At 35.1% G+C, this 22,471-nt stretch overlaps 7 protein-coding genes across 7 annotated transcripts; all 7 read left to right on the forward strand.

Moving 5' to 3' along the window:
• Positions 1-5,260: 5,260 nt before the first annotated feature.
• Positions 5,261-6,418, forward strand: LOC148767361 (uncharacterized). The gene is made up of 2 exons (XM_088823976.1): positions 5,261-5,592; positions 6,400-6,418. The coding sequence occupies exons 1-2, from the start codon at positions 5,261-5,263 to the stop codon at positions 6,416-6,418; spliced, it is 351 nt and encodes a 116-aa protein (XP_088680102.1).
• Positions 6,419-7,057: 639 nt separating this feature from the next.
• LOC105969174 (hypothetical protein) lies at positions 7,058-8,947 on the forward strand. Its single transcript, XM_012993920.2, has 4 exons — positions 7,058-7,439; positions 8,035-8,145; positions 8,453-8,521; positions 8,633-8,947. The coding sequence occupies exons 1-4, from the start codon at positions 7,290-7,292 to the stop codon at positions 8,690-8,692; spliced, it is 390 nt and encodes a 129-aa protein (XP_012849374.1). The 5' UTR covers positions 7,058-7,289; the 3' UTR covers positions 8,693-8,947.
• A 376-nt stretch (positions 8,948-9,323) lies between these two features.
• On the forward strand, positions 9,324-11,350 carry CUTA (Nitrogen regulatory PII-like, alpha/beta). Its single transcript, XM_012993103.2, has 7 exons — positions 9,324-9,461; positions 9,952-10,172; positions 10,271-10,383; positions 10,479-10,541; positions 10,709-10,740; positions 10,829-10,923; positions 11,049-11,350. Exons 2-7 carry the CDS (start codon positions 10,006-10,008, stop codon positions 11,128-11,130), a joined length of 552 nt encoding a protein of 183 aa, XP_012848557.1. The 5' UTR covers positions 9,324-9,461; positions 9,952-10,005; the 3' UTR covers positions 11,131-11,350.
• Positions 11,351-11,873: 523 nt separating this feature from the next.
• Positions 11,874-15,152, forward strand: LOC105969134 (protein NDL1). The gene is made up of 11 exons (XM_088824987.1): positions 11,874-12,199; positions 13,029-13,128; positions 13,230-13,327; positions 13,443-13,531; positions 13,629-13,689; positions 13,770-13,856; positions 13,950-14,027; positions 14,132-14,188; positions 14,293-14,348; positions 14,440-14,575; positions 14,660-15,152. Exons 1-11 carry the CDS (start codon positions 12,137-12,139, stop codon positions 14,879-14,881), a joined length of 1,047 nt encoding a protein of 348 aa, XP_088681113.1. The 5' UTR covers positions 11,874-12,136; the 3' UTR covers positions 14,882-15,152.
• Positions 15,153-15,266: 114 nt separating this feature from the next.
• On the forward strand, positions 15,267-16,749 carry LOC105968498 (Pyridoxal phosphate phosphatase-related protein). The gene is made up of 4 exons (XM_012993133.2): positions 15,267-15,533; positions 15,808-15,929; positions 16,070-16,259; positions 16,346-16,749. Exons 1-4 carry the CDS (start codon positions 15,393-15,395, stop codon positions 16,607-16,609), a joined length of 717 nt encoding a protein of 238 aa, XP_012848587.2. The 5' UTR covers positions 15,267-15,392; the 3' UTR covers positions 16,610-16,749.
• A 235-nt stretch (positions 16,750-16,984) lies between these two features.
• LOC105968462 (Mitochondrial substrate carrier family protein) lies at positions 16,985-19,918 on the forward strand. Its single transcript, XM_012993096.2, has 7 exons — positions 16,985-17,404; positions 18,300-18,385; positions 18,485-18,692; positions 18,782-18,908; positions 18,987-19,171; positions 19,337-19,462; positions 19,580-19,918. The coding sequence occupies exons 1-7, from the start codon at positions 17,243-17,245 to the stop codon at positions 19,751-19,753; spliced, it is 1,068 nt and encodes a 355-aa protein (XP_012848550.1). The 5' UTR covers positions 16,985-17,242; the 3' UTR covers positions 19,754-19,918.
• Positions 19,919-20,185: 267 nt separating this feature from the next.
• LOC105968493 (protein EFFECTOR OF TRANSCRIPTION 2) lies at positions 20,186-22,324 on the forward strand. Its single transcript, XM_012993127.2, has 3 exons — positions 20,186-20,404; positions 21,157-21,531; positions 21,653-22,324. Exons 1-3 carry the CDS (start codon positions 20,300-20,302, stop codon positions 22,271-22,273), a joined length of 1,101 nt encoding a protein of 366 aa, XP_012848581.2. The 5' UTR covers positions 20,186-20,299; the 3' UTR covers positions 22,274-22,324.
• Positions 22,325-22,471: the final 147 nt, after the last annotated feature.

Raw genomic sequence — 22,471 nt, forward strand, 5'->3', positions numbered from 1 at the left:
TATTAGCTTCATTTTGTTTGTAACTAAAGTTTATGGAGCCGCCGCGGCGCCTGGCGGAGGAAGCGCCGACGAAGGATGCGCCGACGAAGGACACGAAGGAGGAAGGACCACTGGAGAGGGATGGTGCTTATGAAGGTGATGACTATTTCTATTTCATCAACTTTTTTTGCATTTTCCTACTTTTAATTGCGTCAAAATTTTCCCTAATTTTCTGGTTATTTTTTCAACGTAAGTGCGTTGTTTTTCTCTCCGTTTTGCACTGGCCTACATTTCTGGCTTTGGCCAAGTGAAATATTGCCATAATCGTAACCGATTTGATGGAGTGTTTGCGTATTAGATGAGCAAAATTGCTTTAGTCATTGAATACCTTTATCAACCACTTCGTTCCCGCAGTAGTTTAATTGCCATTGGAAATTAAAACTTGATGTAATTAGTCATATTAATCATATCACTACCTTCATCTGCTGGAGATATTTTGCTTTGATTATGTGTACTTATATGTATGTATATATGTACCACATTGCTGTCTGGAATCTTGAAATACCATCCATTAGTGAATCCTGCAAATATTCCCTGAACCGCCATAACAAAAACCAGCATAGGGTTCATCCCTATCCACTCCAGAACAAGAAGGGCTTCCTGACTCCCCATATATCAATATGCACCATTCGTCTCAACATAAGTGTGTATTTCTGTGTGTGTGTGTGAGAGAGAGAGAGAGCGAGCTAGAGCTCGATACTCTTATACTTTTATATATTTCTGTATTTTTTGAAAAACTCTACGTGTCTTTCTTTTGCTGAGTACGATTAGATCAATTTGTGTTAAGATTAAAATTTGGCCTTGTTTTATGTTGTTCATGATAAACTTGATGTGTTGAGAATAATTATTGCTGGGAATCTGGTTCAGTTAAAGGTGGAATTCAAAAATAGTCCTAATTAATACATATGATTACTGGTGTAATATGAGTTGAAGGGTTAAAGAATCTATTTCAAATTCTTGCGTCAAAAGATAACTCTTCATGTGCCTAGTTTCGTGTGGAAGTGGTATTTCTGTATTGTTGGAACGGTATTTCTGTATTGTTGTTCATCTCGGAAGGGTATTTCTGTATAGTTGTTCAATCCTTAACGTTTGCTATCCCAAATTAAACAAAGCACTTCTATTTTGGAGGATCTCGATTTGTCATTTCTCTGCTGCTGCAAGGTGTATCTACTGGGAAAATAGTCATACACTCATACTATCTTCTAGTTTTGCTTTTTTTATTTTTCTGTAGAACAAACATATTCTAATTTATAATGAATCGTGAACCGTGACAGACTTGTTCCCTTAACAATAATGTCATCTCCTGACAGGCTTGTTCCCTTAACATTCGAATTTCCTTTGATTTGGCCAATCATATCTTTTATTTTTTCTTACAAATGTGAATATCAGCATTTATGTTAATTATATAATAAATGGTTATTTCCTTATTTATACATATTTAACTTAATTATGATACTCAATACAAGTATAAAACCACATTTCCCATCCAACACCAAAGCAAAATTGTCCACCCATTTTTATCTTCATCTTCACCTCACTCCGACGCTAGAAGCAAGAAATGAAAGAAGAAAAAAGTTGGCTGATGATATTTTGTTAGTGTTGTTTTTTCCGTTTTTGTTATTTTAATTTTTATACAATTTTATCTCAGTGATGCTTTATCATATAAGTTATTATATAAAAATAAGTTAAAATACATTTTTAATAAGTTATTATATAAAAATAAATAGCATTAACATTGGGAGATATTTAAAATATGAAAATAAAACCAAAACTAAAAGAACATAATATAAAAAAGAATAGTTCAAACTTATTAAAAAAATGTATAAAGATTTGAATGGATCTATTAAAAAAAATGAAATAAAATAGAATGGTAATTTAAAATATCTTTTGAAAGAAAGAGAAATAAACAAGTAAATGAAAATGATAAAACATCATTGAAATAAAATTGTATACAAAGTATAATAGTAAAAACGGAAAAAACAACACTAACAAAATATCATCAGCCAACATTTTTCTTCTTTTATTTCTTGCTTCTGGCGTCGGAGTAAGGTGAAGATGAGGGTGGATAATTTTGCTTTGGTGTTGGATGAAAAATGTGGTTATATACTTGTATTGAGTATGATAATTAAGTTAAATATGTATAAATAAGGAAATAACATTTATTATATAATTAACATAAATGCTGATATTCAAATTTGTAAGAAAAAATAAAAGATATGATTGGCCAAATTAATGGAAATTTGAAATTTCCTTATTAAATATCAATATAAAATTTATTTTATAACTAACATAAATGTAATAAAGAAATCATTTTTTGAAATAAGTTAAATAATAAATAAGACAAAATGTAATAAAGACTAATTAAGGAAAGAAGTCCACAAATAAAAGAGATGAAAAGATTTGGGATCAAAATTGAAGATGTCAAAACTTCAATTGTGTATTCTCCCTTTATATATTATATAGATATAGATTTCCTTTTAATAGTGCACAAAAAATAATTAGGAGTACAAAAAATTTGTTTACTCCAATTAAAACATATCTATATGAAGTAATATATGGAAAATGAATTGATGACATGTTTATTTTATAATTTATATCCATTATAAATTGTCGTTTATCCATTCAATGAATCGTGAAAAGTAATCGTGAACCTTTACAATGAATCGTGAACCGTGACAATCTTGTTACCTTAACAATGAACCGTGAACCGATAGTTAAGTCAGCATCTCCCGAATGTGTTGCGAATGCTAAGTGAGCTAAGTCAGCATCTCCCGAATGTGTTGTGAATGCTAAATGATCTATCATCTCCCGAATGTATTGCGAATGCTAAGTGATCGGTATTGCATAAGTGCTTGGATATGTGGATATGTTGGATTCTTGTTGGATGATTCAAATGAGAACCCTACCCCTATTTATACTTGATCACCTCCTTAATGGACGGTGGAGATTGATTTGATCTAACGGATAGGAGTTGTTCACTAGAACACTTTAAAGTAGGGTTGTGCATGGATCGATTTTAACCACCAACCAACCCATTTTCGACCCATAATTTGTGACGGATAATCAACCATCAACCGACCCATTTAAGTTGTGTCGATAATCTCAACCAACCCATGTATAGTAGGGTCGATAATGGTTTCTAATATGCTATAAAGTTGGTTAGTCGGGTAATATCAGCCAACCAACTTTATTTATTAATTTATTATTTATTAATTTTATTTAAAATATTTAATATTTTAATTTCAAATTTCTATTTTATATCACATTTATTAAATTGTTTAATATTGACCAAAATCTTAAAAGCAATAAATCTAACCTAATTATCTATTTTGAATTATTTTAATTTTAAGACATATAGGCTCTGTTTGGTAAGCTTTTGGGCTTCTATTTCCATTTTATTTTGGGGAAAGATATTTTGGGAGAATAATTTGAAAATTAAATAAAGTTTGTTTGTGTTTTGGGAGGAGACAATTTGTACTGTAGCAAGTCAAATCATGTCTGAAAGGTGTTGGGAAAATGTATTTTGGAAGAAGAATTTAAAAGATAAAGTAATTTGATTTTGTATTTTAGTGAAGACAATTTTCACTGTAGCAGTCAAATCATGTTTGTTAGAGAGAGAAATATTTGAATTTGTTTTAGGGAAAGTTTTTGAAAATAGTGTAGAAAAATAATTTTCATTTTCGGGAAAGTGTGAAAAGAATTTGAAAATGGTAACAAACATAACCATAGTATAAATATTTGGACGATTATTATTTGTCGAACTATTCATGTTTAATTGCAATATATATGGCCCGTAATGTTTTGAATTTTTTTTATTTGAATATTGTTGAACTAGTCATATTTAATTTATAAAATATATAATATTGTAACAATTAATAAAATATTAAATAAAATTAACAAAATAATTAGATGGATGACCCATCAACCAAACCATCAACCGACCCATATAAATAGGGTCGATAATGGTTTCCAATATTGACCAAAGTTGGTTGGATGGGTTGGGTTGATTTTATGGATGGTTTTTAACCAAACCAACCAACGCACAGTCCTACTCTAAAGTATCTCTACAAAATATCATTTGGGCCAACTTGGGCCTAACCTTATTTGGACTAAGTTTTGGACTTCTTAACCTGCCAACTCAAGGAGTTGGCCCAACCTATTTGGGCTAAATTTTGGACATCTTGACCTCCCAATGGCAAATGGTTGGGCCAAAGCTGGTGGGTCGTGACACGTCGCGGAGAAGGCGGAAGAAGCGCCGGCGAAGGACGCGAATGCGGAGGAACCACTGCAGAGGGATGATGCTCATGAAGGTGAGGGCTATTTCTATTGATTTCTATTTCATCAACTTTTTTTGCATTTTCCTACTTTTGATTGCTTCAAAATTTTCCCTAATATTCTGGTCATTTTCTCAACTTGTTTCTGGATTATGCAAGGAACTTAGTCGTTCAATACCTTCATCAGCCACTTCGTTCCCGCAGTAGTTTAATTGCCATTAGAAATTAAAATTGATGTAATTATTAGTCATATTAATCATATCAATACTTTCATATGTTGGATTTTTTTGCTTTGTTTATGTGTAGGTTTGAGTTTGTCGTATGACGTGTGTGCCACGGTTTCATTTTCTTCAGATGGGGGTAGATTCACTTTTACATATTTCTACATTTTCTGAAAGACTCTGCGAGCCTTTCTTTTGATGAGAGTAGAATTTGGGTGATTGTCGATCGATTCACTAAGTACAACCATTTCATAGCACTCAGCCAACCCATTAGTGCATCACAACTAGCTCAGATATTTGTAATGGAGGTATACAGACTCCATGGCATTCCCAGTTACATTGTCTCAGACAGAGATCCTCTCTTCACCAGCCAGTTTTGGAAAAAACTTATGCAATACTTGGGGGTGTAACAACAATTGAGCACTACCCATCATCCCCAAATTGATGGACATAAAGAGAGAGTTAATCAATGACTTGAGTCTTATCTCAGGTGCATGTATGGGCAGTTGCCCAAGAAATGGAGTATTTGGATTCCCTTGGCTGAGTGGTGGTATAACACTTCCCACCACTCATCCATCCAAATGACCCCATTTGAGGCCCTAGCCACCTCAAGTTGGATATGGACCCCATTTGTTAAGGAAGATAGGAGAACTGGAAACATAGGTTAAGGATCATCAAATGGTATCTTAGAGGCTGAAGGAGTTGTTGACTGAGGGACAACAAAGGATGAAGTTGTATGCTGACCAGCATAGAAGTGAGAGGGAGTTTGTAGAAGAGGAGTGGGTCTATCTAAAACTCAAACCTTACAAACAGTTGAGCTTGAGGAAGAGTGATATATGGAAATTAACTCCGAAGTATTGTGGATCATTTCTTATTACCAAGAGGATTGGAGTTGTAGCTTATGAACTACAATTACCTGCAGATGCTAGAGTACACCCATTCTATGTATCACAGCTGAAGAAGCATATTGGAGATACTACAAGGGTCACAGCAACCCTACCTCCATTGGATGAGCAGAACCAGTTCCTACTGTATCATGTGGCTGTGAGAGAGAAGAGGTTAGTCAAGTACAATAATGTGGCTCAAGTGCAATGGCTAGTGGAATAGGCACATCTGCCAGTGGAGGAAGCTACGTGGGAAGTTGCAGCTGAGATGGAGGAGAAATTCCCAAGCTTCAAGCCATGAGTCATGGCTCTTGGAAGGGAAGGGTCGTGTAACGGTATTAACCGTTTTTCAATTTTTCCTTAAATTCCCTAAAACGACGTCGCAACACTTACAGTAGCGCGCCCGTCTATTCAAGCAAAACACGTTTTTTATTTTAAGTTTGAGTCATCAAAACGTCTCCGTTTTGATGACTGTGCTGAGAACTCACACTTTCATCATGCTTCAAGACATCTGAGTGCTCCCCAAGTCTCCTTTGGAGTATTTTTATTTATAGACCATCAATATCTACATTTTTCTTGTATGCTTTTATGATATATATCACTTAAAGTAGGTAGAGTAGTATAGCTGTGATGGAGTTTTTGTCCAGTTTGTATCGAATGTTTATTACCTTTTTCATCAATACAGTTCTACCTATTTTGCAGAGAATTGTTTTATTTCTTTATAAATTAGCAGATTCATAACAGTGAGGACTATTTCTATTTCATCAACTTTTTTTTTGCATTTTCCTACTTTTGATTACTTCAAAATTTTCCCTATGGATTATGCAAGGAACTTAGTCGTTGAATACCTTCATCAGCCACTTCGTTCCCACAGTAGTTTAATTGCCATTAGAAATTAAACTTGATGTAATTACTAATTAGTCATATTAATCATATCAATACCTTCATCTGCTGGAGATTTTTTGCTTTGTTTATGTGTAGGTTTGAGTTTGTCGTATGACGTGTGTGCCACAATTTCATTTTCTTCAGATAGGGGTAGATTCACTTTTACATATTTCTATATTTTCTGAAAGACTCTGCGAGCCTTTCTTTTGATGGGGGTAGGATTTCTTTTGTCTGTAATTAAAGATGCCGAGATCGTGGCCACCGTACGTTGTAATATCTCGATTCCAAGGCGTCGGACAGAGTGCATCCAGGTCGGTGAAATAGATCGAATCAGGCTCCACATTATGCTTGACCATTTCGTCGTCTCCTTCGATTACGAGCCCATGCCCCGTCCCAATGAAGAACGCCATACCATCCAACGTATCGTCCATGTACCTCAGCTGATCTATCTCTCTCTCTTTCTCAACAACCAACTCATGAACATCAAAATCAACGGTCTTGTACGGAAAACTGTCGTCGTATTCCTCAACAGGTTTGAGTTAGGGTTTGATAATGTTTACATACAGCGAGGTAAAGGCCGGGTAAAATTTCATTTTAGTCCCTGATCTTTGGAGTCAAAATCATATTCATCCTACATGGGCTTATGTGCACAAAGTTAAAACCACAGGGGTTAAAGTGCTATTTAAACGAAAAAAAAAACAAAAATTAAAGTCGTGAAGTGATTACGACGTCGTTTTGGCGTCTAACACCAGTTAATTACGATATCGGCTCCCATCTTCCTCCTCACCCCTAAATCATCACCACCACCATAAATCCCTCTTAATTCAGCACAAAATCCAAATTCTTATCTTCACAAGAAACAACAGCAATCACCAGAAATTCTCCTTCATAACTGCTCCAATTTCTGTTTCATTCATCCGATTTGAAGCAGAGAGGATTATAGCAAATAATCTTAATCACACTGCGCAGTAAAATACTGAAAAACAATGTCGAGAAAAGGAGGAGCCGCCCTGCAAAACGATGTGCCGTGGAGAGCAGCATCCTCTGCTGTTAAGCCCATTCCAAAAATTCATCATTCTCCCGTTCTTCGGCTCCAGCAGACTCCTTATTCCAATTATGCCCTCTTTATTATGAAGGTTATTATTTGTATAATTCATCTCTTTAGTATGTGTGTTTTTGTTTACTTGATGTTTTCTTTTTAATCAATTATGGCCTTTGATTGTGGTTTTATTATACAAGGGTTTGATTATTTCGTTGTAAAGCCACAAGCTTTATGGTTATTGGGTTAGGTGATTTATGCATTTATGTAGTTTTAGTTTTAGATGAACGATTCATGTTTAATCCCTTTTTTTTTGTGTGTGTGTGTGTGTGTGTGTGTGTGTGTGTGTGTGTGTGTGAGAGAGAGAGAGAGAGAGAGTTGTTGAAAATTGCTTTGAGAAAATCCAAGAGAAAATACTGCAATTTTAAGCTTTAATAGCTTCTTCTAAAAACAGCAAAGAAGTGGATAAAATCGATACATAATATTGGATCTTAATGCAAATGTTAATGCGTTTTTCAATGCTTCTTTCATCGATAATAATCGATTAAACATGTAGTTGCATCATCGAGCTCATGGATTATATATAAAGTCTTGTTATGTATCTATGCCTCATGGATATTTTGGATATTAATGTCACTGTGTTTGTGGTGTTGAAATTCTCGTGCGTTTTCGATTATAATTTTCTTTTTCAGCACGAAGATCCGATCGGGAGTGGGCTAGGGAAAGGGGCTGTGGTTGAAGCTGCTGGGCCAGACTGCATCGTGCCTGGACAAGTTACACCTGTCAAATTACTTGGTCTTAAGGTGCATTTCCATTTTTTTCAAAATATTTTCCGTTCAAGAAAAAAAAAGAATTCACGATGCATATATCATCGCCATCTAACGGTAGAAAGCAAATTCATCTATTCGGAACAGAGCAAACAGAAGAAAGCTGTTATTGTAAACAGTTCAGTTCTTGATTATTGGTTGTGTAAAATTCTATTCGTACACGTATGAATTGTGCTTCTATGGTGTTTAATATGAACTGCATAGTACTGCAAACATGAAGATTTGGATCCAACAGAAGATCCGATAACAATGTGATGATTCGTTTGTCTTGTCATTTGTGCAGGTATGGCCCATTGAAGTGGACTTGAAGTTTATGGAACCGGTCGGCCGGGAACTTAAAGCAATTGGAAAGGTAAAAATTCCGTTTTCTTTTTTCCTACCAAATTGTTAAAATACGTTTTTTTTTTTTTCAAAATTTTATTGCGTGCAATTAACTAGTTTGTTCTTGTTAAATTGGTTTCAGTTCATGGATTCAGCAGTAAATCTTATGAACAAGTCGTTTGCTGAGAGCGACCGATATTGAATATGCAACGATTGCTTGCCTCTACATGCGGATGACTCTTATCAACTAGACTATATGAAGAGATTCTTCTTCTCTTTTTTTTTTTTTTTTTTTTTTTTTTTAAATCATATGTAAAAGTTCATTTTTACTGTCCAAAGAAAGTTGTTTTAAGTTTTAACAGTCTGAACTGAAGTATATACATTTGAAGAGTACTACCGAATGGCGATCATCGAGATTTGAGAGTATATTCAAACCAAAATAGTAATTCACTTTCTTTTTTCGCGAGTTTTTCCCCGAAATCTTCAAGGTTTTGCAGCACACTCGAAAGTTCATTTATTTTATTTTTTTTTCAAGAGAGAAAATAATATGTATATTCCCCAAAATTTGTTTATGAATCAAGATGCAGGAAATAATAGATGACTTAATTCATACATTGTTTCTGAATTTTAAAATAAAATTAGAATCAATTCATATGATTACAGTGGAAAAATAATTAAATATCATCATATAAGTCTATATATATATTATTTTTTTTAATTTATAGAGTTGTAAAAATGCCATATCAGAAAGGGAGAAAAGAAAAAGATGGAGTCTAATATTAAAGTGAAATATACTAAAAAAAAAAATTAAATTGAAATAGGGGGTTAAATGTCCTTTCCTCAAAATACAGGGGGGGGAAAAGTAAAAACGAATTCGTGACCAAAAAACCCTCATATGCTTCACCCTCGCACTGCATTCCTCTCCGTTCTACTAGAAAGCCAGGAAATCTGAAACCAACGCCAACAACAAGGTGAATTTATTTTCTCTTTTTTCTTTCTGGGTACTGGAAGTTCGCAATTCTGAATTCATTTCTTTTAATTTTGCATCAAATTGAAACCGATTTTATTTTTTCCTGCTCTGAATTAAATCCCATACTACGTGCCGTAAGCCCGAAAATTGATACAGCGTTTGATATCAAGAAATCCAATCCTCTTGGTAAAGGAATATTATAAATGCTTGTCAATTATGATTATTTATTTTAAAGTTCCTCTTTTTTTTTTTTTTTAATAAATAAATTTTAGGGTTTGTAGGTGAGAGGGTAAGATAATGCTTGTATAGTTTTCAATTGCAGCGTACATAGAATCTTTTACATATGGGAAGTTTGTATTTTGTGAAAATATAGAGTAAAATTAATATATAGTGCTAGTTTATAGTTTGATTAATATTCCTGAAGCTATTTCGTAATTTCGACAATCCGAATTTGATTACTGGCATAAACTACACATGCTTTGTGGTATCAGGTGATACTTAAAAAGACTAAAAAGCCAAAACAAAAAAAGAATTGCAAAATTGACATGGCATTAAGACTTTCGTCGGTTGTCTCATCCACAGTGGTTCGTCGGAGACTGCCTCTGGTAGGTGCTTTTTGTGTGCTCAGTTTCGGCCTTTCGAATCTCTGCTCTATTTGTCTCCCCTCTCATACGGGTTTCGCTCAGTCGCTCCCCTCTGTTCTTCTTTTACGGTAACTTCTTTTTTTTTTTTTTTAACTTTGAATGCATTCAGTGAACAAACTGTTTTGCAATGATTTTCATCTTAAGCTGTGTTTTCCTCTCTGTGTAGATCAAGATTTAGTGCGCAAACACGTAAGAACGCTCATACGATAAGAATGGAAACAGATAAGACGACTGTGCCCAGCATTGTTGTGTATGTTACGGTTCCGAACAAGGAAGCAGGTTTTTTTTTGCTTTGTTGTTCTTCGTTTTAGTCTGTAAAACATCTTATCGAAATATCGTTCGATTACGATTTCTTGTGACGCGATCTGGTGCAGGGAAAAAACTGGCAGAAAGCATAGTCAAAGAGCGGCTTGCAGCATGTGTTAACCGAGTACCAGGTTATATTGCTTTCTGCCTTTGAGTAAATATTTAGTAATAGATGAAAGTATGGTATATAATATTAATATATTCGTAGCAGTTTAGAGTAGTTCAGCATTTTTTTTAATCTTTTCTTTACGCACACCGGCACACGATGCTTACTCCGACGTGCAAATTATGTCTCCAGGTGTTGAATCAGTTTATGAGTGGAAGGGAGAGGTAAATATTATTCCAATATTTAAAAAAAAGGGACTCCCGTAAAAGTTTGGGAAAATTAATTTTGTTGTTCGGCTTCATCGATGAACAGATACAAACCGATTCCGAGGAGCTGCTTATAATAAAAACTAGAGAGTCCCTTCTAGAAGCTCTAACACAGCATGTGAAGGCAAATCATGAATACGAGTAAGTACTATACGTGTGTTGGTAAATTGCCGTTGATCGATCGAAAAAAGATAACAATATCGGACCATGGTTTTGATTAGCATTTGTGTCCTAAATAAAACGGGTTTTTTTTTTTTAATAAATAGGGTGCCTGAGGTGATTGCGTTACCCATAACCGGTGGCAATTCACAGTATCTGGAGTGGATAAAGAACAGTACAAAGGACTAAAGAAGGTCAGGGGCGATATGGGAATCGGATTATATTAAATTTCGTCTCTCGAAAATCATGTGTTTTCATTGCACATTGTAACAGTTAATAATTTGCGAAGGTCGTTAAGCATTATCGGATTTTCGTTGATATTTTTTACTGATAAAGAAGAAACCCAACCAAAGTAGAATCTCGATAAATTAATAGCAATCACTTAAATAATAATTTCTTCTGGTCCTGACTCGGTGTAAATACACTAAATTATTAGTTCGATAATTTAATATTTCGTTAAATTAATAGGATTTTGTTACTGAATATATAGATTGGTGAATTCTTTATTACCAATTCATCAATTTATCTCTTCATGATGTTATAGAAAAAATGGAAACCTTTGTTATTTTTCCATTTGTAATATAAAAATTTGGTTACGTTGATATTGTAAAATAAATAGGCTATACAATTTACAATGTATTATTTATTTATTTTTCCTATTTTTTCATTTATATTTCAAATACTATAATTACATTAAAAAAAAAAAAAGGAGAATCATAAAAGAAATTAAGAAAATTGTGTGGCTGTAGAGGTTGAAACGGAGAGGACAAAATTATTTGGCATATTCCGTATCAGTAAACCGTCAGCGGTGCCGGTGTCGGCCGTTAACTGCGGTTAGATTCTTGACCACAGTCCATTCACAGAATCAGTTAAATTACACAAATGCCCCCGTTATTCATCATCACTTTTAATTTGTATGTATGTATATATGTAGAGAGAGAGAGAGAGAGAGAGTTGATTTTATTTCACTGAATTAGAAAAGAAAAGAAAAAAAAAAAAGGAAGAATATTTGTTGAAGTGGAAAATAAAAGTCGAGAAAAAAGGGAGGCGGAAGAATCGCTTCGTACATAAGCCATCGAAAAAAATTCAATTTTTTATACATATACACACAGTTCTTCGTCTCGAAGATTTTTAATTAATTAATGTATTCTTAGATTACAGAAGCAAATTATTGCGATTGGAAGAGGCAACGGCCATGGCTGAATTCAGCAGCGATTCCGTTTGCCTCGATGTTGAAACGATTTATCTCGGCGGAAAGGTTTTCAATTTTTTCCCCCTTTTTTCTCTCCTTACGAATTTCAGTTTTATTATTCTGATTAGATCTGCTTCTAAGCTTTTACTACTCTTCCATTAATGGCGGAATACTTGATTTCGTCGCTAATTGCGATTTTCCGTTCAATTATTCTAATCTGCTTTTTTTTTTTTTAATTTTTTTTGGTAATGCATTTATTATGTATTTTGTGGTTTTCGATTCAATTTCCGGTATTAATTAATTTTCTGTTAGGGCAGTATTTTATGTTATCATAATGAAGATACATTGGTGGTGGTGATGAATTTCCTCGTATAGCTTGTGATTCTTTAATGTCATTAGTTAAAACTGGTTTGTCATCTAGAAGAATATTTAGTGACACCTGTAGCTTTTCTTTATTGAAAACAATTCTTTACTACAGCTTGGTTGTTGCTGTCTGTTTTTGTTTCTTTTGCTAGTGGTTAGAAGTTGCAATCATTACATTATTATCACTATCTCATTCTATACCATGCTCTTTTGGAAGCTGGAAAAAAAATTATTTTATTTATTTTTCCTGCTTTGACTAATTTAATAATTTTGTGGGTGAACATGGTTTACTTTTTTCTTAAGAATGAAAAAGTTGCTTCTATATATTCTGGTGTTTCCCTTTTCTTGAAGGATGATCAAAGACTAGATCGTAATTTCTATTTGATTATTAATAGTTTCCTGTTTGGGGGAGAAAATATTAATGGTACTATAATTGCGGGTTTTTTTTTCTTCTTTATTATGGTTCTTGAATTTTGATTTTAGTTAAATGTAGGCCTTTGCTTATTGTAACTTAAATATAATCTTTCACCAGGAGCACATTGTACGAACGGGTAGTGGTTCTGTATCTGTTATTGTTTATGGAGATCCAGATAAGCCAGCTCTCGTCACTTACCCTGATTTAGCTTTAAACCGTGAGTAATTAGTTTCCTTCGCAATAAACTCCATTTTTTATTTTTTTTCTCCAATTTACGATTATTTTTGTCTGATTATGCGCTGCTCTGTGTTTCTACAGATATGTCTTGTTTTCAAGGGTTGTTCTTTTGTCCAGAAGCAGCAGCTTTGCTACTTCACAATTTCTGCGTTTACCATATCAGTCCTCCTGGTCACGAGGTTTGTAAGTTGTGTAATTATTTACTAATTTTTTGTGATTTTTATTTTTATTATCGATACTGAATTTTATTACTCACGGCAATTTTTTACGGGACTCTGATAAGAGTTCTTGCAGTTGGGAGCTTCTGCAATTTGTGATAGCAATCCTGTGCCGAGTGTTGATGATTTAGCAGATCAAATTCTTGAGGTGCTCAATTATTTTAGGTAACCTTAATTAATACCGCATTTGTGGAAATCTCTTAATCACCTTTGTATTATCATAGGGGGCTGTGATTATAAACGTGTTATTTAATTTGTTCAGGCTTGGTGCAGTTATGTGCATGGGTGCAATGGCTGGTGCTTACATCCTTACCTTGTTTACCGTATGTTTTCAATATTATTTTTCACCAGGTCGTTTAATTATTTAGTGTTTTCATAGTAATGAGGATTTATTTTTGAACAGATGAAATATAGGGAGCGAGTTGTCGGTTTGATCCTCGTTTCTCCTTTGTGCAAAGCACCATCTTGGACAGAATGGCTCTGTAACAAGGTACATATCTGCATTTTTGTACGAGTTTTTTGTTGCTGAAATTTAATTCAATATCGTTGGCTAAAAATAGAGAATTGTTATGGAATTACGCAGGTGATGTCAAATTTGTTGTATTATTATGGTATGTGTAGCGTCCTGAAGGAATGTTTACTATACCGATATTTTAGCAAGGTAACTTGAATATATTTTTACAATCATTACTATATTATTGTGATTATTATGCCAACTAACATAAATTGTTTATTATTTAATTTGCTTTACATTTAATTTATCAGGAAGTTCGTGGCAATGCCGAAGTTCCAGAATCAGATATAGTTGAAGCGTGCAGAAGAGTATGTGTCGATATGCATGCATTTATTTTGTTCTTTTTTTATTGGAAAATTTTGCTAGAGTATAACAACGCATTTTGTTTTTAAAAATCTTTCCGATTTTCCAGCTGCTAGACGAGAGGCAGAGCATAAATGTGCTGCGTTTTCTTCAAGCAATAGATAGGTAAAGAAAAAGAAAAAAAAAAAAGAACCGAGATCATATTTATGGGTTCGTTTAAATTAAATTATTTAAAATTAAATTTGACAATGAACAGGAGACCCGACATAACTAGTGGTTTGAAGAAACTAAAGTGTCGAACGCTAGTATTTGTGGGTGACAATTCTCCGTTTCATTCAGATGCACTCGATATGATTGCTAAACTGGACAGAAGATACAGCGCCTTAGTTGAGGTACATGCATACGTAATAAATGGGTATAAATAAACGGAGAATAAATAAAATATTGAAACAGATGTTTATTACATTTATTTACAGGTACAAGGTTGTGGTTCGATGGTGACCGAAGAGCAGCCACAAGCAATGTTGACTTCGATGGAGTATTTTCTGATGGGGTTTGGTCTACATAGACCGAATCAGTTTAGTGGCAGCCCAAGGAGTCCACTCAGCCCTACTTGTATTTCGCCTGAACTTTTTTCTCCGGAAAGTATGGGATTGAAGCTAAAACCGATCAAGACTCGCCTTTCGTCGCAAAGATAATTACTTTATTTTTTAGTTTATTTTTGCTTCTGTAGATTGGAGACATAATTTTTTTTTTTAAATTTCATTTATTTGTGAAAATGAGTAAGAGGGGTGGGTGTGTTTAGATAGGAGAAGGAAATTCTTTATTGGACATAATATTGGGGGGGGTAGTTTGGTCATTAGAGTTATTTCTTGATTTGTTTCTCTATTTGTAAATCTTGGAGCTGACATTTATGAATAATGGAGAGCAAGTGAGCTGACATTTATTAATAATTCTTTTATTTTATAATTTGAGCTTGTTTTATATATAGATTATAGTGGATTTATATTTTATTTTATATTTAAATTATTTAATGGCTATTGAATATATTATTATGGATTAAAAAAAAAATCAATTTCAGACGATTGGGCCGTCATCAAAACATCGTTTAAACGGCCCAAACTGTAGAAGGAGAATATTTGGAGTCTGAGAAAGACGGCGGCGACACCGGGAAACTCACAATTTCTGGACGCCGCAGAACCACGGAAAATGGCCGGAGAAATTGTGGTGATATTCGACTTCGATAGGACGCTTATCGAAGACGACAGCGACAGATGGGTGGTGACGAATATGGGTCTGACCCAATTGTTCAATCAGCTCCGACCCACATTGCCGTGGAACTCTCTCATGGTCTGCAATTTCTGTCTGTGTGTGTGTGTGTGTGTGTGTGTGTGTGTGTGTGTGTGTGTGTGTGTGTGTGTGTGTGTGTGTGTGTGTGTGTGTGTGTGTGTGTGTGTGTGCAGTACGATTATCAATTTAATTTGGGATAAAATATGGTTTATTTCTTCAATCAGTGGAAATTTCTTTAGGTTATTTATCAGGTTGACCATCCATGTCTTTTGATTGACTTGTGCAAAGTGTTTTTTTGAATTATATGTGTTGAAAGAAAGCCATTGTTGTGTAGGATAGGATGTTGGAGGAGCTCCACATTCGAGGAAAAACAATCGAAGAAATCTCCGACTGTTTAAAATCGATGCCTTTGCATCCCCATGTCATAGAAGCTATCAAATCAGCTCATGCTCTTGGGTATTTTCCTCACCATCTTCTCATTGTTCTTCAATTTTGATTATTTCTTTTTTCGGAATCTTTCATTCGTTTAGCGACTTCGTATAATATTTAACGGAAAAGACGATGCAAAAAAAATAAAAAAATTGGGGTGGTTGCAGATGCGATTTGAAGATTGTGAGTGACTCGAATATGTTCTACATCAAAACTATATTGGAACATCACGGAATTTACGAGTGTTTTTCCGAGATCACCACAAACCCTTCTGTCGTAGATAATCGAAGGCTTAGGATCTCTCCTTTCTCACCTTCGCCTCATGGTTGCGATCTCTGTCCTCCCAATCTATGCAAGGTCGATCATTTTTCGACCTTTTTTTTTAGACAAATTTTCTTTAAATGCACCATTATTGAACTTCCGGTTAATATTGTCATTTATAGGGGCGTGTGCTTGACCGGATCCAAGCTTCTACTACAGAAAGTGGGAGGAAAAGACGATTAATATACGTCGGCGATGGGATGAATGATTTTTGTCCAACTCTGAAGCTTGTTGAGAGAGACTGTGCAATGCCGAGAAAGAACTTCCCTTTGTGGAACCGTATAATGAAGAATCCTCAACTTGTTAGAGCGAAAATTCACGAGTGGGGCAAGGGTGAAGATCTCGCTAGAATCATGCTCGAACTTATTACTAACGAGTCGCATTGAAGATATGAAACAAGTTTATGAACTACTCAACTTATTGTCTTGTGAAATGCATCCTATGTTTCTGTAAATCGAACACATCAAGGTTTAATCGATGTGTGAAATTCAAGAACAAACTTGGTAATTGATGACAATTATTTTCTCTATATATATATATCACAAATGAAACAGCCCTTCTCTTATTAATAGAATTGGGCAAGAAGACACCTAATTAGACCAATTCCTTGACTTGCTGGCCTTTTTATTTTTATATTATTATATTATTAATTATTTTTTTTAATTATAAATATAAAATTATTATTTTTCTCTTTTAAGTTGGGAATTGGAATCTAAATAGGCAAATACCAATGACTTGCGCAAAGCATATAAAATATAAATAAATACAGTTAATTCCATACCAAACAACTGACTCAAAACCCCACAATTTCATCACAGCAAAACACCACAACAATTCAGTAAAACGTTTTCGATTCCTCTCTTTTTTTTTGTTCTGTTTGTTCAACATACACGAAGAGAGAGAGAGAGTGTCGAGGGAGGATCTATCTCTCTCCCTCTCTCTCTGTGTACATATATACATACACACACAAATACATACATGTCTGTATAATTCTTGATCAAGGAAGTAAGTAATTGGCAATGGAAGAGAAGAGAGAAGAGAGAGAAAAAGGGGTGTTTATGCCGAATGGGTTAATTGAAGGGACCCCTGTTTTCGTTAAAGAGCTGATTGCTGGCGGCGTAGCTGGTGGTTTTGCCAAGACCGTCGTTGCACCTCTCGAACGTGTCAAGATCTTGTTTCAGGTTAAACCATTTTTTTTCTTGTTCTTGATAACATTTTCTTGATTTTCTGTTCTTGATTTTTGTTCTTGATATTTGCTCTGGGGTTTGGGTACTTAGGATTGAGGAGGTGGGATACTTGTCTGAGTTTAATTTTCGGTGCTTGCATTGAAATTTACCAATTAATTACAGCAAACTTAGCTAATTGAGTCCATTGTTAGAATTGCTGCCGAAAATCACGGTTATAATTCGTTTAAACCGGTTGGTTTCGTAGAATCTTGTAATTGTTCCAGAGCAACTAGAACGAGATTATTTAACCAGAAAGAATTCGGTGCAGATGTAGGACACCTATCCAGAAGTTTTCGCAACTCAATCATAGATGATGGAATCATCAAAGATTTGACCTTTCAATCGCTCGGGCTCTCGGGAATTTTTTTTTCTTTTAAGATCCTACATTGTAAAAGTGGGCTGACTCTAGATTTGTATGAATGGTTTGCATTATTGAGAAAGTTTGTTGAGATTTAATGAGTGTAAACTTAGATTAGGTCTGCACTTTAAGATGCTATTTAATTTTAATTTCGACAATTAGTTGCCGTTTGATAATCATGAACTTTAACCTCCCTTTTTGTCCTAGATGAAGTTTGCCTCGATAATAAGCGAAAATGTGTGTTTTATAAGACAAACTGCAAATTAATGATTGAACCAAACTGCAAATAAGCCAACTCTTCAGCTTTTTTGGCCTCGTTATCCTTGGCTATATATTGCTTGCAAAAGTCGATAGATAATGTACTTCCATTGATGGTAGCTTTCATGATTGAAAAAGATTCGAAAAATTGAATCTTTTTTTTTTTTTTTTTATCTTCATCGGTTATAAATTTTTAAAAGAAACTAACATGATTATATATCGTATATTTCCCAGACCAGGCGAGCCGAATTTCATAGCCTTGGCTTATCGGGATCCTTCTCAAAAATCATGAAAACAGAAGGGGTGCTTGGTTTTTATAGGTAGAACACTCTATTACCGACATAATAATTTATTTATTTATTTTTCTCATTTAATTGTTTCATTAATCTCAAACATATACGATTTCATTTACTTTTTAGAGGGAATGGAGCTAGCGTTGCTCGTATTGTGCCTTACGCAGCATTGCATTATATGGCCTACGAAGAATACCGAAGATGGGTAATTTCGGGATTTCCCGGCGTTGGGAGAGGTCCGGTTCTTGATCTTTTAGCTGGATCTTTTGCCGGCGGAACTGCTGTTCTTTTTACTTATCCACTCGATTTGGTCCGCACGAAATTAGCTTATCAGGCAAGTACCTATACAAGATTTTTCGTTCAAATGTTCCGTTTTTCGAAAATTAAAAAATCGAGCAATGATTTAAAATAGGACTCGTGCAGGTTGTAGAACCCTCGAAACTCAATATCAAAAGCCGTGCTTCAAAAGACGTAGTCTATAAAGGAATTCGAGATTGCTTCTCGAACATATATAAAGATGCTGGACTAAGAGGTCTCTACCGAGGTGTCGGTACGTTGCTTCGGTCGTATGATTTAACGGAATTTTTCTTTTTATTTTTTTTTCCTAATAATTAATCTTTTTTCGCAGCTCCGTCACTCTATGGAATATTTCCGTATGCGGGATTAAAGTTTTATTTCTACGAGGAAATGAAAAGACACGTCCCTCAAAATCACAAAAATGACATCACCGTTAAACTTGTCTGCGGCTCCATTGCCGGTTTACTCGGTCAGACTTTCACTTATCCTCTCGATGTTGTCAGGCGACAAATGCAGGTATTAATTAATATATATAGTTATATACTTGTTTCCGATTCAGTGTTACATTAAGGCCTTGTTTGGTTGGCAAAACGATATTAATTAGATAATTATAGTTACTGTTTGGTTATTTTATCGGGAAATTGTGTATCGAAAAAAAAAAATCTCGTCTTGGCTAATCAGGTACAGCGGCTCGTAATATCTGATCATAACATTGCAAAGCGAGGGACAATAGAAACCCTTGTTATGATTTTCCAAACGCAAGGATGGAAGCAATTATTTTCCGGGCTCAGCATAAACTACTTGAAGGTGAACGAAAAATTCTCTCGTGCTTTTACGACTCGTTTTTTTTCTTCTTCATACACCAATTATTGAATGCGGTTTTTTTTTCTTTCTTTTTTTTTTTTTTTGTATTGTGAGTTTCAGGTTGTGCCTTCGGTAGCAATTGGATTTACTGTTTACGATGTCATGAAGGCATACTTGCGAGTTCCATCGAGAGACGAGGCTGCGGTGGCAAAAGTTGTTGATATTCGTGAAAATAGCCACCCTTCTTCGATCCCTTCTTCTTCTTCGCCTTCGCTATCTCGAACTCAACAATAACCATTCTTTACCAGTTGTATATGGTATTGTGTGTGTGTTTTTTTTTAATAATTGGCATCTGCAGCATTGCTTATGTTAGTGTAATAAAACTACATTTATTGAAGATGTAAGTGTTAATATAGGCATATGAATAAAATTGCAACAAAAATATTCAATTGCGGTGAATAATCCATCGGAGTTTTACTATCGGGGCAATGTGCGTGCAACAAGAATAACATTTTGAAGGGGGCATTCACTTTTAAATTTTTTGAGGGGGTAAAGTGAGAAAATCAGAAATTTACAGGGGGTGGATGTGCAATTAAGCCCTAATATTTATATACATGGACCATGGCCCGATAGACCCAAATAAAACTATTAAGAAAAAAGCCCAAATCTGAGGCCCGTTGGTCCAAACAGGCATAAAGTATTCATTTTGGTCAACCTTGATTGGTCAACCCAGGAGCTGGCTCTACATTAAAAAAAAAAAAAAAACAATTACATGTACAACAAATGGTTGAGCAACGGTCTACTAGCACTAGCAGCAGTGAATGATATAGGGCGAGCTCAATGGGAGCACCTACCACCTCCGCCACCTCCGCCACCTCCGCCACTAGGCTGAAGAGAGAAGATTTCAGCCGCACCAAACATGATTCTGCTTTCTCCGATTGGAAGGTCCTCTCTCTCTCTCTCTCTCTTCTCTCTCTCACACACACACACACACACAGAGCAGTCTACGAGTGATGAGCTTTAATAATTTCCAAATGTTTCAATTTTATATGTTTGGTGATTTTGTGATGGTGATTGTTTGATTGACCTAGTTGCTCTGAGAGAATAATGGTTATTCCTTTTTTGAGCTTTCAGGAGTTTCAATTAGTAACAGCGAAGTAGTTTGGGACTTTGATTTTAGATTTATTTTTTCATTACAGTTAGCAATTGCTCAATCGAGATAATCAGGGGATCTATCTGGATTTCTCACGTTCTTCTGTTCATTTAATTGAAGGAGTTTTCGATTTTTTTTTTTATTTTTTTGTTCTTTCTTTTCGCTCTAATTGAAGGGTATGATGATAAATGTTCGGAATGTAACTCATTCGAACTCGAATCGAAACCATTGCCCACAATAATATTTGAAAACAATTGAGAAGGACTGTAAAACAAATGGCAAAGAAAGCAGTCACAGCTAGTTTTTGTCGAGTTCGGCCCCTTTTAAGGGCTTTTGCTCTATTTGTATCATCAAGTTGTGGCTGGGAATGTAGAATATGCTTTCGACGAAACAAGCACATGCTATTTTATTTTTTTTTGAATTTTATTTTTCAAAGTGGTAGTTGATTTGAGTTCTGGATCTCAATAGAATTTGCGTATTTTGTTCCTGGCATTAGATTTAAAGTGCTGATGAATATCCCGTCATTCTGTGCGGTTATTACCAGATTCTAATCGGAGCCTACGATTGGGAAGATCATTCAATGGCAAAACAAGGAGCGGAAAAGTACAGAACACAAAACCTTCCGAATTGGACTTCTTGTCCAGGAGTTTACGAACTTGGAATAGCTTCGTCACGCCCACATTCTGGGAGAGGGGCCCACCGCAAATTTGACTCGAACTCTGTAGTTCCTGTTTATCTCGGACAAGCCGACAATCTTAGGACAAGACTACAGCAGTACGGTCGTGATGGTTCCCATTTAGAGAGTCGATGTTCAAATAACAAACTTACAGACTGCCAAAGCGTTTCTTCGAATAAGGGGCTTGGATTATTCACCGGTGTATTCTCGAGAGGGTTGCCAATTGTTTACAGATGTGCTCCCGTAAGTAATTGTATCTACCGTATTAGTTTACTGAATGCTCGATCATTTGCTGGTGAGCTGAAAACCTTGTAGTGTAACAAATAAATATTCTCATTTATTTCTGGATTTTATTTTTCGATAGATGAAAAGCAAAAAGGACGCAGAGATAACCGAGAAACAGCTGCTCGAAAAATTCGATTACGCGTGGAACAAAGACAGCAACAACAAACGCCGCCAAGATGATGTCAGCATAAAACTCGACCGCATCGCAAAAGAATCCCAATTCTCCCTCCTAGCAAAGAAGTTCTTTTTTACCAACAACAAGAAAGTCGGCATTAGAATCAAAACTTGCCAGCCAAAGAACGGATCCGATAATCCAAGCGACACGAACAACAACAACACGACTTTTTCGAGGATATTCGGAATCAAGAGGCTGCAGCCTACACAGATGCAACATGGCTCACGTGATAACTGCACTAGTACTGATGGTATATGTGGAGTTGCCATTGGTCATGGATCTGTTTGTACCGCACCACCTGTCGTTGGACGAAAGCGATGCGCCGTGCACAAAGGACTGAGAATCAACGGCTGTAATTCGAAAGAGGGTGGCGATTTTCGAGATTCGGAATCGAGCCATACTTGTGGGTTTATCTTGGATGATGGTTCTGCTTGTGAAATGAAGCCTTTGAGAAGAAACAAAAGGTGTTTAGAGCATAAAGGAAGAAAGATTAGCAAATCTCAGATGAAAGTTTTTGTAAATTAATTGCATCATAATTCATATAACCCTAAATCAAAAACAAAATCGTTCTGTTTATCTATTGAATTAGATGAAATGAGTTAATTATGGCATCGAATTAGATTGAATTAGATGAAATTGAATTAATTGTGGAATCGGATTAGATTGAATTAGATGAGACTGAATTAATTATCTAGTTACTAATTAATTATTTGGTTAATGGTG

This window comes from Erythranthe guttata, chromosome 10 (genome assembly GCF_056151865.1).
Source record: "Erythranthe guttata isolate IM_541 chromosome 10, IM_541, whole genome shotgun sequence".
Classification (NCBI taxonomy): domain Eukaryota; kingdom Viridiplantae; phylum Streptophyta; class Magnoliopsida; order Lamiales; family Phrymaceae; genus Erythranthe; species Erythranthe guttata.